This window comes from Choloepus didactylus, chromosome 15 (genome assembly GCF_015220235.1).
Source record: "Choloepus didactylus isolate mChoDid1 chromosome 15, mChoDid1.pri, whole genome shotgun sequence".
NCBI classification, from domain to species: domain Eukaryota; kingdom Metazoa; phylum Chordata; class Mammalia; order Pilosa; family Megalonychidae; genus Choloepus; species Choloepus didactylus.
Window position 1 is genome coordinate 19,101,500 of NC_051321.1, and position 15,820 is coordinate 19,117,319.

Genomic DNA, 15,820 nt, shown 5'->3' on the forward strand with positions numbered 1-15,820 from the left:
GAAAGCGTTTCTAGAAACTTTACTTATTTGATGGCTGCTTTGTCTGTTTTTCTTTCTCTATCCTTTGGGTGAAGGAAAAGGATATTTTGAAGCCTTCTAGGCTGCTTTTATCTGGACTTCCAGAAGAAGAAAATCTCATATTTGGTGAATTACATTACAGTCTTATTTCATCCTTTGAAGAAGACATAGCTTTCATATCCAGAGAGAGAACAGTAGAGAATGTACCCTAAATCCCTGGAAGAGAATTTGAGAATTTTCTGGCAGCAAGGACACACAAACAATGCACATTTCCAGAGGGTCGTTAGACTTTTTAAGTTGAAAGAAATTTTCCCATTGTAAACCTACGATATTTTGATATCCTCTGAAATTCTGAAGCTTCTTGGAGAGGCTTCAGGGGAGCATTCTCTTCTAGTCGAACACTACCATCTGTGCAAGCATTTGACTATTTTTAGCTGGAGAAAAAGTCATTAATTAGACAAGGGCCTATCAGCAAAATTATCAGGAACCATAAGATCCATTGCTTCTTCAGTTGGGTAATTACTAGGTCTGAGCTGCCTTTGCATGTCATTTCTTCATTTCTCTTTGCACATAACACCATGTGTATTTTTAATGCATGCTTTGCTTTGCTCTCAGTTTGTGTTTTTATGCAACTAAGAAAAGTCTATAGAAATGATTCTTGAATTTTAAAGCAAAGCCTTGGCTACTTTTTCTGAAAAAAATGCTAGCTGTGTGAAAAATTGACAATCCAAATAGCCTTTTAGCTTTTAGCTTTAGTTTTAAAATACTCACTCTGAAAAACTATGATTTAAAAATGTCACTGAATTTTAAAGGGCCCAATTAAGATGAGTGACAAGTACCAACTCCCAAATCTGATGGGCTTACATGGGCTTTATAAGACAGTGGACAGGCTCTATATTATGGTGGCCATAAGCAGATGTCACTTTGCATTTTCAGCACAGAACAGATTTATTCTCCATTTGGTCTTTAGGCTTTGTTTTAGATTTTCATGTATCAGTTATGGTACTCAAAAGCAAAGGCACAAGAGTGTGTGTCAAGCCAACATTGCTAGGAACTGAGAACCCAAGGCTCTGGGTACAGCTGTACACGTTCAGGATGGTTCTGCAACGCATTCGTATTTCAAATACACAACCTCGTTAAGGTGGGATTCAGAAATCACTTCTGGAGTTGTGCTTTGGTGGCCTTAGCCTGGCCTGTTGGCACATCCCTTGAAGAATGAGCAATTTCCTCTTCCTCAGTCTCTGATGCTCTCTCCAAGTCCCACACCTTGTGTGCTTGGCATCCTCTGGAGTGCAGACCTGGTGCTTTGAATGACGACCCTGCTCAATACAACCTTCACGAAGATCTTCTCCTGTGCCTGGCCTTGACTCCTTGCTCCCTGGCTCTTCATATTAAGAGGATTTCCTGCCCTTTGTGATCAACCTTTGAGTCAATGTTAGTGCTAAAGGGACCTATATGTCTGTCTGGGTTTTGTTTGTTTGATTTTAATTTTTTTTTAGTTGAAGAGAAGTGGAAACGATTGCTAAATAGGGATTGAAGTAGCATTCTGATTATAAAATGTATTTTTCCTTGTCGTTAATTTAATATTATTTTAGCTCAGTGGTATGAAGCAATTCACGAGTTATTTTACTTTGGTGACTTTGGTGACTTTTCACGTAGGCACACTGTATTAGTTAGGGTTCTCTAGGGAAACGGAATCAACAAGAGATATCTAAATAAAAGAGTTTATAAAAGTGTCTCACACAACTGTGGGGATGCACGAGCCCAAATTCCGTACGGCAGGCAGCAAACTGGCAGCTCCAATGAAGGTGTTCGATGAAGTCCTCAGGAAACGCTTCGCTGGCTAGCCAAAGAAGTGAAGGTCTTCTCTCTGTCTCGCTTAAAAGTCTTCAACCAATTGGATTAAATCCAGCTGATTGCATTCTCTCATTGTGGAAGACACACCCTTCATTGATGTAATCAGTCACAGTTGCAGCCAATTGACTGATGATTTAATAAACCAGCCTTTTGGTTTATTAACCAGACACAAAAGTCCTTGCAGTAAAGGTTAGGCCAGTGCTTGCTTGACCAGATACCTGGGCACCATCACATGGCCAAGTTGACACATGTACCTAACCATCACACATAGGTTGCTACTTAAAGAGGTAAAGATGTAAACAATGAAATATAGAAAGCCTAAAATCATTCATACTGAGATGAGACTCTTACTCAATTGATAGAATTCACTCACTGCTTTCAACTTAGTAACTTTGTTTTTTAAGTCTTTTTAAGTACACATTCAGGTTCTTTTGTCTACCTCCACATGTGGCCAGACCCCATTTAGGCATAGGACTTACATATAGGCTTTCAGTATATCTACTAGTTTGTCCAATGTCCCATATCCATATATGTGACTGTGCATAACTGAATCAATGAAAAATTCAGTGAGTTTTGCTGCTGGATATAGCATATCAGTTATGACGATATTTTCTTCAACTAAATTGCTTGATTGCTTTGATGTTATAAGTATGGCCTGTATTTCTGAAATTTGAATGTACTTTGTGGTTAGCACACAGGCATTACTTTTAAAGGATGATATGATTTTTTTTAAAAGGTCCTGGGGAAGAACTAAATGTTTCTTGCATCAAAACACTCTTGTCCCCAGTCATTGTTCTCTGTGGGCTAGAATTCTGATCTTTATAGAACAAGCCAGGACTTGATGAGAAAAACTCAACTGGAATCTGGTGTTGTTTGATTTCTGCATTGTGATTCACTTTGGCACAGGGCTTGAATACTTTCTTATGATGGAGAAAGAGGGGTATGACTATTTCCAGAAGGTCTGTCTAATAGGACTATGGCTTCTTTCCATTTCCTCTGCTCTTAGCAATGCTTTGTGTCTTTCCAGGTTCTACCGTTTGGCATCCCGACTGTAAGCAATCTACTAAGACAGAGGAAAAACTGCGGGTAAGGAAATAATTAGAGCTGTGATGCCTGGGTGCATTTGCCAACCAAATGTTTCACAATCACTTATTCTTGGGGCTGGAGTTTGGGCGCAATTACTTTTATGCCATTTTTTTTCCCCATAACTAAGCAAGTTGAAGTACCATTTGGCCAGGGAAGGGGGTTGCTTCCCTCCTACCTTAAATTTATGGTTGTGGTTTTGTTCCAAATGCTTGTGTTAGACATAGTAAGCCTTACCTAGAAAAGCATTCGAGGAAAAAAATCAAACCATATAGATGTGAAAAATCAATCATGTTCTAGGTTTAGACTTTTTGCATAAGTACTAACTCCATAGTGCATCAGTCCAACCCAAACCTTGCATCCATTGCTCAGCTCTTGGTGCATTTTATCATCCTCTCAAATCCAAATACACTAAATTTACCTCCATCTCCAAAGGTTGGTAGTTTATCAGATAAAAGCTTTGGGAGAAATAATGATGAGCCCGGACTTGTAAATGTGAACAAACACCCTAGATGGGTGTTTGTAATGTAACTTTTAGATAATTAAAGAATATTTCAATAACTATCCTAGGACATTAAGCTCACAGGCTTAAAGGAATAGAGCTTTTCATCTCTCACTTTTAGAGCCTTCTCCTAGTTTTAGTCAACTCTCAGAACACCTCCAAGCTAACAATATTTGATCTATTTCAGAAGCAAAGAGCTGTACACAGTTGTAAATTCACGATCATAATCTGCACCCTGCTCAGATGCCCCCAGTTTTTCGCCCAAGCTGTGAAGTGCTTTTCAGAGCAAAAATCAGACAGAATCCCAGTCCTCAGTCACTCAGTTTAGCTAACTTACTGATGGCTAGCTAACTCAGTTTCGCTAACTTGGACCTCATTTTACGTCTCAGGGAAAGAGTGACCTGGATTTACTTAGGAGGCCAGATTATGCATGATATAATTTCTTCTTAATCTGCCACTGGCAGGCATAAGAAGCACTAGCAGTGTCAGATTGTCTATGTGGCCTGTCACTAACGTTTGACTCCTGACTTGGCTTCAGAAAAACAATTATCACTGAGCCCTAAATGCCCTGATCTTTTTCAGATCCCTTTGCCTACCTCCCAGGTAACTGTAGTTGGTATTTTCCAGTCTTTTCTTTTTCTTCTTAATGAAGCACATGTATCTACAGGACATTTTTCCCCTTTGTTTCCCACCCCCCCACCCCCAACTGGCATCTGTAAGATCAGGTAACGATGCTTACCATTTGGATACTTTGGAAATGTGTCCCTTCCGTATAACCCTGAACAAAAACAGTTCTCTTAGAATTCACAATTATAGTGAGCATATTTTAAGTGCAGAAAAAATTTTTTTTCTCTCTCAGAATAATTGAGTAAAGATAAGACAAGCTGGAGAGGAATTTGTCCCTCTATATTAGGGTGGTTGTAGTGTGTGCCTCTGACATTCTCCTCAAATCCATCAACCAGGCAGGCACACCCTGGAGCAGACCTCATGTCAGGGCTCTATACCATAGGGTTTTTGAGGAACTAGGGATGTTTGGAAATGAGTTGTCTTTATTAAAAGAGTAGAACATTAAAGAGAGTACTTATTGCGTCTTATCATAAAAATGTAAAGTTCATAACACAGCTTGGAGATGCCCAAAAACCACCCAAGTAGTTTGTGGTTTGCACTATTGCTATAGTGTTGCTTCTGGTTTTACAAATAATCATTTTTACATCATCCCTGATGAGTCTTTTGGGAGACGAAGAGAGGAAAGCTAATGAGGCCAGACTGACTTGGATGGGTATCTTTTCTTTGTAAGGATTGCTTGAATTTGCTGACAGTGTTACTAAAATGATAAGAAAAAAATCGACGCTCTGGATAGCATCTTTTTTTTTTTTATCTTCATTTTATTGAGATATATTCACATACCACGCAGTCATACAAAACAAATCGTACATTCGATTGTTCACGGTACCATTACATAGTTGTACATTCTGGATAGCATCTTATGTAACTTTCTGGATAAGCTTATGAAAACAGCTAATGAAATACTTCTACTCATTCTGGCCAAGAAGAGCTATTGTTTTCTTCCTTTATTGATGCTTTCCAGAGAATTCCACACTCTTTTCTTAAACCCAATATTTGCTACTTGGGAGGTCAGCTCAGCCCTCCAGCTCACTTATCTTTGGGGAGCCCAGTAGAAGGGAAGAAGGTGCCCATCTGGAGGAGGTTCAGATGTGCTCTGAGTGGGGTACTTGCTGATGTGGACAGGATTTAAAGGGAAATAGGTTCTGAATAACAGAAATGAATCTTGGGCTCTCTTAAGGGTGTGTCTACAGATCACAAATCCTGAGCCAAGATTTCCAGGGCTTTTACAGGGTGTCACATTAAAGTGGTTTCCATAGCAAAAGGAAAATGTTTTAAGAATCTTTCAGCAACCCCACTGAGTAATCCAAACTCATGGGGAGTTTGTAACAATAGATTCTTCAGAACTCTTTTGTTAACTGCATTGGCTGCTTACTCTTCATGTGTTGTAAGACTGTCCAAAATAAATGGAAAGGAATCATGGGGGCTTAGAACTTAGGTAAATATACTGGAACTTGAAGACCAGTTAATGTGCTTTTAAACATGGGCCAAAGACTGGCCAGAAACACACACACACACACACACACAAACATCAACTAAAGTGATATCATTTGGGGTTTACTATCAAATTAGTTTTCAGTGAGGGTTTTTTTTTTTTTTTTTTTTAATTGTGTTTCTGAATTGAGGATATTTCTTTACTCATCCTTCCCTTCTTTCATGTTTCATGGCAGCCACCAAGCATTCGCCATCCTTCATCCGATTTCTTTTATCCCAAAAGTCTGATTCTACGCACAGGACGGTCTCCGCGTCTGCAGGTTCGCGCTGTGTCTGGGCCAAGTCTGGGAGCCGCTGTCCTGGGCCCCTGGCTCCTGTCGCTTTCCCTCCCCCTGATGCTTTCTCACATAACTTCTCCAGCTCCCGTGGAAGGTGGATGAGGCTTTCTCTCACTCCACGGAGCACATCTCACATCCTGATGCTGCCTGCTTTCTTCTCTGATTAATGTTTTCTTTTAGAGCAGTAGCTAAAGCATTGTCTGTATTAGAGTGAGCACTTTAGAGGCTGCCTTTTTGTCCTGTGTTCATATGTTTGTTCATTGAACAAATAATTGTCAAGCACCTGGCTTATGAGCGCTGGGCTGGATGCTGTAGATCCAGACTGGTAGGGGAAAAAGACAGATAAGGAAATGGTAGAAATGGTAGAGTATCACATCACAGGGGTTAGGCGGGTACACCCTCTGGAGTGCCAGGGGAGGGAGAGTATCTCGGGGTGCTTTGGGGGAGAAGTGGTCTTTGAGGTGAATGTTGGAGGCTGGGTGGGACTTAAACATGTGAGATGAGGAGGGACTGTGGGCCTGGTGAAGAGAACAGCAGAAGCAGAGCTTAGGTAGGGAGTGGTCTGGCTCAAGAATGGAGCAGTGCTCTGGAAGGAAGCAAATGAGGGTCTGCTGGGGCTGGGAGATTTGGGCGCACTCATTTGCTCTCTCTGAGAATGGAATGACCCTTATTCCAATTTCACAGATGGGGAATCTGAGACCCATCATCATAGCTTCCCCAGAGTTGCCCCACTGGTAAGTGGAAGAGCTAGGATTTAACCCAGATGCCTATGAGCTCCTAACCCATGTTCTTTCCACTGTGAGAGAGAAATCTGGGAAGACAGAGGAGAGCATGGCAGGCCGGCTAAATCTGTTGTCAGGGGGACCATCAGTGATGTTGAAGGAAGAGAGCCAAGTGACAGCCCCGGGTGTCCTATGGAAGCAGGGAGAGCATTGAGCCAGCACGCCAGATGAACAGGGAGGCAGGGACCCCATCCTGTGCATACGCTTGACCTTCTTTAGGGGTTTCTGAGAATCAATTGCAACCTTGACCTGCTAAGTTACAGCTGACTTTCAGCAGTCCCATCTTTACCCAGACAAAACCCATTTTGTAGCTCTGATGACAAGTCAGTATTGCAACATAACCCTTTGGTCTAAGGTCTGGGCCTGCACCTCCTTTCTGTCCCCAACAGAATGGCATGAAGGCTGGGAAGAGTTTTTGGTTTTTCTGTATTTTTATTAAAATGTCACCTTCTTTCTTATGAATTACTGGAAAGACATTTAGAAAAATATTGAATTTTGAGGTGGAAGGCAACCTTTTAGAGATAACCTTCCTTAGTTCCTTCATTTGTTGACGTCAGATCAGGTGACCATGCCCAAGGCCACACAGATCAGAAACTGCAGGTTCCCTGACCTGGGCCCACAGCGCCTCACAGTGGTCTGCGATGCTGGTTGCTCCTCAACCTGTATTTGTCCTATGATCTGCCTCCTATTTTAGAGCTGTAGCTCCAGCGGCAGTTTTCACATACAGCGAAATTATAGTCTCGTGAATCCAGAATTTGCTTAGAATTTGTACCTCTCATTGTTAAGCAGTTGCTTTTTCAATGATTTTTTGACTCTATAACTCAAATAGTGTCATATTTTGTTAGCCTAAGTGATATAGGCAAGCGATATATTTTCATGGCTTGAGAAAAATGAAATTTTTTGGTTTATTCAAGAAATGTGGAGCATCTTGAGAAGTGGTGAGTTACAGAAGAGAGAGAGAGAGAGAGACCCAGAGACAGAGAGAGAAACAGATTCGTTTTTAATAACTTCTCTCTTTCTTCCCTGTTACTCAAAAGGGACATCTGATTCCCATTATAGCCACTCTAAGTATCAATGAAGTCAACTTTATCTCCATCGCAGAAAGTTGTCAACAGCATGGGACCTAGTGGAGCTAATGGGCCATTTGTCAAGGACATCCATTGACCTTGACCTCAACCATTGACCCCATCCATTGGTGACTGAGCCCACAGGACCTTGAGAAGCCTGACAACTCCATAGCAATGCAGTTCTCTAGTTAACACAATTATTTTGATCTTTTGAATACTGTGGCCTACATAGCAGCTCATTTTTACCACCTAAAATTCAACATTTTTAATTATCAGTTTATGAGTCTATTCCTTTTGGGGGCATTCAGCACTCTATGCCCCAGAAATAAGTCATGGTTTTGTTGTGAAGGAAACTCAAATGTATAGGAAGAAGTCATCTTATTATTTATATTCTGAAATTGCAGCTTCTTTTCGTCTTGCCTGAGTTACAGGTAAAAGAAAAAAATGAAGATAGAATTACACAAGAAAAACACATTCCAGGTTCAGTTACTCAGAGAAGTTTTAAATAAATAACTAATTTTGCCTATAGATCCAGCTCAGTGCTGTGCAATTGTAATTCATGTTGCAATCCATTATAGAGAAAGAACATGGTATTCCCAGGATCAGGTTTACCATAATCTGGAGGTGATTACTTGCTCTTGCTTTCATTCTAAAAAGCGGCTTCTCTGCAGTGCCTTGGGAGGCTAAAGCATGAATTGTCCCCCATACAAAACCAGCATGCATTTTTTATCTTTGGAACTAATAATGTTCATGTGTTATAATGTAAGCACCTGCTAATCTATAAAACACCAAACATAAAGTGTATATTTAAAGAATTGAGCTAATTAGAGGCTTTCTGTATGTCTAGAACAAGAAAATAATGTTGTTACTTATTGTCTTATTAATGTCACTACAGTGCATACTGCTTTAGTCCCAGCTTTCACTTTGCTGGAATATTTTATCCTTTTAATGTGTCTTTACACTTCCTGAGACAGTAAAATGTACAGGTAAGATTTATACTGGAAAGAAATAGTAAAAGCTGATGGCATTTGTGAAACTGTCCCCAGAAAAGCGGTATCTGAGAATGAGAGTCCTTCTACTTCCTCTCAAAACATTCTCAGCCTACCATTCAGTGCATGTAGATTTTAAAAGTTTTCCTTCTTCTGCAGCTATTATCACCACCTTGTCTAGCGACTTTCAAGGAAAACCCAAGGCAGGTACAGTCAACATCAGCAGCACTTAGGAGAGGTGCCAGTTGCCTTCTATTAGCAGTTGTCCCCTATTTCCTAAGATCCTTCTGCTCTGGTTGCTAGTTACCTCTGGTTTCTCTCTCCTCCTGGGAACGTGGCTTTGGATGGATGCAAATTAGATCAGGTAGTTGTTGCATCCCTGTACCTATGGAATGGGGGTGGGGGGCTGTGGGGGGCTGTAGCAGAGGGCTTTCCAACACTCTCCTTGAAAGGAACCCAGTGTGCATGGAGGCTGGTAATTGAAAATGAATGGAAAATGTCATTTCTCCACTTAATCACCAGGCAGAGCTCAGCTAAGAGTTTTTAATGGTCAATATCTGAAGAATGATGAGAGTTGGAGTGGAAACAAAAAAATCTTGTCAATGTCATTTTTCATTCTGAGACAAAATCAAGACACAAGGGAGGAAAAACTTGACTGAAAGGCAGGCAATTTGAGAACTTTTAAAAGAATTTCATGAAGGGAAAAAACTTGCTTTTTCAAGCATCTAGCTACTATTAGTGTTTAAATGCCACCCCCCACCCCCCACCCCCATTGAAATGAACTGCTAGCCTCTCTGTTGCTTTTGTTTTGTTTTGGAAGTGAATAAAAAACCTTAGTTAAAATCAAAAGTGCATATGTGAAGGTGTGCTGGGGAAATAAATGTAGGGCATTATGGCCCCTTCTTCATAAGAGACCAAGGAAGAACTTGTGATTAAACCACAGCTATGTAACTAGTTTCTTACTGAAGTTTCCTTTCGTCCCATTGCCAAAATAAGAATTAAACTGCCTAATCTTATTGGTAAAATGAGAGATCAAAGCCAGTCTATAATCCTTTCTGTATCCACCTTGCCTTCTCCACCCTCTTCCTATCCCCACTCCCCCTTTTTCTTTTGCCAAAGATGGCATCAAAAGACTCACTGGGTCACTGTGGTTAATCTGGCTATCCTAATGGGTTGAAATGGTAATTTGGGTGAAATAATTGCACTTAAGGATCATCTGTGGAAATGTGGGGACTTTGAAATTTTGTTTCACCCACTGAGGTGACAGTGGCATTAATGGTGAAGAAGTAACTGAAAGCGGGATTTGTAAGAGGGAAAGTATGTCAGGAAGTTAGTGCTTTTGGAGATGAGATGGGTTCCAATTTACGTGGACTCGAAACTGTTACGTTGGAGAAGAGCTCTGTGCCTTTTGAAGATGTCCTGGCCATCAGAGCCCTCAGCAAGTTATATATGATTTAGAAAAAAAATACAACCGGAAGAATAAAAGAAATTCTTTTCAATATAGAAAACAAGATATTAACACTTTAAAATTCAACGTGTTTAGAATTTTACATGTTTAGAATTAAAATGTAAATGTTTAAATATTTAGAATTGAGACTCCAAAAGTAATTGTTGAGTTTTAAAAAGTTATTTTGTTATCTTCATAAAGGAGAAACCTTTGGCCTCTGCTGGTTGAATAAATCTACTTTGGGAGCCATTAGGGACTGTGGCAAACAGCAGGTGATACATGTGTGTGTTTAAGCCTTGAGAATGTTCAAGAGGCAGCAAACCAGACACGGTCCTGTCGGATGAGACAGACCTGTGTGGAGGTCATTGCCATCGGCAGGGAAAGGGCATTAAGTACCAAAGCCGAGCCATGAGCAGGAAGTCACTGTCTCCGGAAGGATTCAGAATCACTCATAGGGTTCTCAAGGAGGGAGGGACATTTGTCAACTCCAGGTGGGCTGCTGCTCTGTGAATTGTGATAAATTACTTAATATGTCTGAGTTCTGTTGGGAAGGAATCCAAATGTGGTAGCTGTAGCAAAATCCAGGGAAACCTAGCCTGTGTAGCTAACATTTGAAGGAATATCCTTTCATGAGGAGCAAAAAAGAGGCAGTGCTGTCCGTCATTTGAGATTAACTGGCTAAGAGAGGCAGCAAGAAATCCCATCTAATGCCAAGTGTCTGGGAAGCATTGGGCACTTGCCATGTGCCAGGCAAAGTGCGTGGAGCTTTACACGTATTATCTCATTTATTCCCCTGAAGTAGGTGTTAATATCCCTGCCATATTCTATAGCTGGAGAAGCTAAGGCTCAAGGTGGTTTAAAAAAAAAGAAAGAAAAAGAAACTCATGTGGTGTCATACTAGTAGAGCCACGATTTAAACCATGTTGTTTGACTCCAAAGGCAACCTTAACCCCACTATGTTATATTATCCTATACATAGTTGTGTTTTATACCATTATTTAAATATAGATAAGAACACAAAGAAGGGTCATTTTAAGAAAACAGACAAACAAGAATTTAACCCATAAACAAGCTGCCAATGGAATTAAATTTTTTGGTACAGGTGGGAGGTCACAATGAAGCAAAAGCAAGCAATGGTAAATGCTGTGAAAGAAAGAGCAGTTTCTGAATCTCCAAAATACATCTTGAGCATTTCTCAAATAATAGTAAATAGTCTGAAGACACAAATGGTGAACAAAGTGATCACCCTAAGGTGAGCTGAAGCCTTGGTAGATTTGGTAACTTGATTTTGAAAAGTATCTGACTGAAAATTTAAAATATTTATTTTGGAATCAGAGAACCCAGAGTAGGTGTGTGCATATTGGAGAAGGTTGTCACAGGCCCAAAAGCCTTTAAGGAACCAAATGGGACTTGATAAATATTCAAGTTATTGGACAACTCTTAAAACCTTTAGGCCAACAATGTAAATACTGTAAATGAACCAGATAAATGCTTCAGAGAATTATGTAACTGACAGGATACCCTCATGTCGTGAGGGATGGTGGTAGAGAGAATCAGAATCCCAACAGGCAAGTTCAGCAGGAGATGTTCCCTTTCTTGTGGGGTTCTCCACCCCTGGAAGGAAGCATGAAAGGCTCCTTCTCTCCGTGTGCTCACGCTGTTGTTCAGCTGTATTCCTATCAGGACGTGCAGTTCGAGAGAGAAAGCAACACTTTGGAATCATCCCCTGGTGCCTCTTTACAGGAAAGGCAGAAAGTGTTCCTGACCCACACTTGGCAAAAACAGGGATGAGTAACGCGTGAGGGACCCCAAAGCCCCAGTGTGCACTTTGGCCATTGCCACAATGTCCTAGATGCTGTTAATGAAAACAGGCTGTTGTCATAGTAACCCGCAGTAACTGAAGACATCTGACTCTCTTGCAATCCACCCTCTCCCACCCTACCCCACCCCACCCCAGCTAGTGAGTAATAGTGAGGTTCTTATAGAACTAGCGGCAATAATACTATTTTCACTTAGCAGGCACTCTCTTCTGCTATTTGATCTTAATATTTTTCTGTTTTGATCATTTGTCCCGTAGTTATGTTGTCCCGTAGCTATGCTGATGGGAAGCTAATGGTTTCCTTTGCCTTATAACGCGGGCAAAAGATTAGAGCAGAGGTTAAGAGCTTGGCTCTGGAGCTAAGGAGTCTGGCCTCAAATGCTGACCATCGCTTTCTAAGCTACGTGCTTTGGAGCACTCATACTTTTTCCTTGTCTGTAAAATGGGGATAATGACAGAACCTATCTCATGGGGTTTTTGAGAAGATTCAGTGGGATCAGGCCTGGAAAGTACTTTGCACAGGGCCTTTCATATAGTAACTCGGAAATAAACACTAGCTGCTCTTAATATTCTTAGGAAGTTTCTTTTAGGTGTATTAATTCTGACATTGGGGTTTGGCAAATATAAGATCCCACCTGAAGCTGAAGAACTAGCTGTAGTTAATAGTTACCCCTAGCGAGAGATATTGGCTCAACCTCATTAAGGGGTAGCATCTCTTTTTAAAGGAGTACTACATTTTGCTTGTGCCATTTAAGTAGTATTGAGAGTAGTATTCTTAAGCGGATTTTTTATTTTCAACATTACTCAGAATTGGAATTATTCTCATACTGAGATAAAGCCTGTGGTTGGAAAACTGCAACCCCAAAAGGAAACTGCTGGTACATGACAGGTCTTGGGAAGGAAGCCGGGAACTGATGAGTCTGGCCTGCCCCCACTTGTTCACACCTCACACCTTGGTTTCTCCAAACCCCGCCCACCCTGGTATCACATGGGTACCAGAGCCGATCACAGCCCTCTAGTGGACTCGGACCCAGCCTTGCATCGGGCCAGGGGTGTTTGCTTTCACACATGAACTACATAGGCCAGCAGCATCCTTGTATTTAGAAGTTCTTCTAGCTTCATTACACTCACAGTCAGGATGCCAAATATCAGTGGAAATAGTGCTGAGGAAAAAAAGGTCCTCTTCCTAATGTAGAAGTATAAGTTATCTCTCCAAGAAATAGCTGCTCAGATGAGAAAGTCATCCAAGACAGGGCTGTGGTTTTGTTGGCAGAGCTTTCCAGTGTGTGCCAGGCAGAGCTGAGGTAGTTGGTCCCAGTTGGTCCATCTCTCTCCCACTCACTCTCAGGGTTCTCCAAGGATATAGAGAAGTCCAGTTTCTTTCCTGTCCATCGGCAGCAGACCCCAGCCTCACTGTAGGGACTCGGTGTGGAAAGGCTCAAATCCATGATTTTAACACAAGGCAAGTGTTGGTGAACTGAATATTTGTTTATAAATAAATTGCAGCTCATTCACACAACAAATATTTATTGCTTGCCTTCTATGTACCTGTGCGAAGCATTGGGCATATACATTGACGAAAAAAATCAACTCTTAAGAGGGCAGGGATAACGAATAAAGTTAACAAGAGAGATGAACGCAATGCAAGGAAACCAATAAATACATAATTTGAATTTTATTTGCGAAGGAAAATATAAGCAGGATTTGAGAGAAAATAACGAGGGGAGCTGACTCTGGACTGAAAGCTCAGGGAAGGCCTCTCTGATGAGGTAATATTTAAGCCTAGGCTAAAAGAAGAAAAACAACCAACTAAGTAAAATTTGGAGATATGAGTATTTCAGGCAGAGCAAGCAGCAGGGATAAGAACCGAGAGGCTGGGAAACGCACCGTGTTCTATGAGTGGGCAGGGGAGGGAGTGGAGGGCTAGGAGGGGTTGTCAAGAACGAAATCTTGAGACCCTAAGAGTCGTTCACTTACTCCAAGTGGATGCTGAAGCTAAAAGCAAGATACTGACAATCCAGAATATGTTCTGCAAAGACCACTCTGCCACTGAGTGTCACCTGGAGTTGAAGAGGGCACAGGAGGCCACTGTCATGGGCCAGATGAGCAGAGATAGGGACTGGGAGCAGAACCAAAGGCTTCGAGATGGGTTTTGGAGGTGGAGCCAGAAGGTCTTATAGGGGATGAGAGAGAGGCAGAGAGGTGAAGGAAAGGCCCCCAAATGCATTTTCAAAGCTGGCCTGCACTACTGGTTTTCATCTACCTTTCCCTCTAGAGTGTGTTTTCCCCTATTCATAGAGATCACAAATAAGCTTAGTTTTAGTTGAAGCTCAGGGACCCAGGCCAGTCTTGATTCTGCAGCCACGATCTGAAATTTTACATGTCACCATTTATTTTGCAGCCAACCAGGACTTCCTCCGAAAGTATTTATTCTAGACCAGGCTCCAGTATCCCTGGCTCACCAGGTCATACCATCTATGTAAGTATCTCCTTTTGGAAGTGACACTTCTGGGACAGGTAAGTGGATTCTAATGGCAGAGTAAACAATCCAAACTAGAAGCTAATTCACAGTGATTTCTTTTGCTATTGTGAGGTCTGATTTTCAGTTTTGTAGATTGGCCTCCCCAATCATGTTTTATTTCAAGTAATTAAGTTTATATGTGACCATTAATGGCATGACCAAGTAGATGACCTGTAGGATGCAGGAGTGAGATGCAGGAGTTAAAAACGTTTGTTGCAGCTCCATGGACCCTGGGGATCTGCGAAGTCAGAACTGTTAAATAATAATTCTAAGAAAGCTCTTGCCTTTTTCACTGTGTTAACATTTGCAGAGATGATGCAAAAGAAGTGGTGGGGAAAACTGCTGGTGCTTTAACCCAATCCATAATAGTGTCACCAAACTGTTTCAGACGTGGTTGTATTGCTCATAATCAGGCACTCACAATTAAAAACAAAAACAAAACAAAACAAAACAAAAAACTCTAATTTGCTTGAGATATCCTTACTAAAGCAGTAAACATGATTAAGTTTATTAAATCTCCAAAAAACTTGCAACTAACTTGTATATAGATATTTGGCAATCAATTATACATTTTATAATGCTGATACTGAATGTTCTTAAATTCTGCCACAAAGGTATTTAAATATTTAGTTTATTAAATGTGTAGTGCTTGGTTTTAACCATCTGGGAGGATTTTTTGACCATCTGTTTGAGCTTTTCTTCTCTAATAAACTTAGGGAATATCCTTATGTTTTACAGTCTTCTCTGCTTGATGACTTCTATATAGATTTTTTCCTAAGTTTTTGGTGACTTTGTTTTTTACTCATATTAAACATGAGTAAATATATGGCATAAATAGGCAACTTTCCAAAGAATATGACTGTGCTAAGCAAAGTGTTTTGGTTTTTATTTATTCTTTAAGGTCTTCCCTTTCTAAACAAGGCATGAAATTCACTAACAAAAGTTCCTCTAGGAAATGAGACTGCAGAGTAATTTTTCTTTCTGTTAAACTTTGCCAGGCAAAAGTAGACAATGAAATCCTGGATTACAAGGATTTAGCAGCCATTCCCAAGGTGAAGGCAATTTATGACATTGAGCGTCCGGATCTTATTACTTACGAGCCTTTCTACGCTTCAGGCTACGATGACAAGCAGGAGAGACAGAGTCTTGGAGAGGTAATCAATTCCGAGTTGTCTGACAACTTGCTTTCTCTCTTGTCACACACGTAAGAGCTACTGTTTGGAGTTGAATTAAATTAGAGGGTCCTCTTGATTGCCTGCTATTTGTAAGCTTCCATAGCGGGTGCTGTGAGGTCTTCAGTAGCCCTGTCCACAATCTCTACCCTCAGGGAGGTTTCAAA

The 15,820-nt window shown here is 40.9% G+C and overlaps 1 protein-coding gene across 10 annotated transcripts in view; it reads left to right on the top strand.

Annotated features, from left to right (window-relative positions):
* The window catches only part of ABLIM1 (actin binding LIM protein 1), a 265,485-nt gene that overhangs the window by 216,232 nt on the left and 33,433 nt on the right, over positions 1-15,820 (top strand). For 8 of the 10 annotated variants that reach the window (XM_037804327.1, XM_037804331.1, XM_037804333.1 and 5 more), the window contains 3 exons: positions 2,903-2,961; positions 14,362-14,439; positions 15,480-15,635. In XM_037804327.1, the coding sequence (XP_037660255.1) occupies positions 2,903-2,961; positions 14,362-14,439; positions 15,480-15,635 (293 nt within the window). Of the gene's footprint in view, positions 1-2,902; positions 2,962-5,754; positions 5,839-14,361; positions 14,440-15,479; positions 15,636-15,820 lie in introns of all 10 variants that reach the window. The other 2 variants (XM_037804334.1, XM_037804335.1) reach the window with 1 other exon arrangement.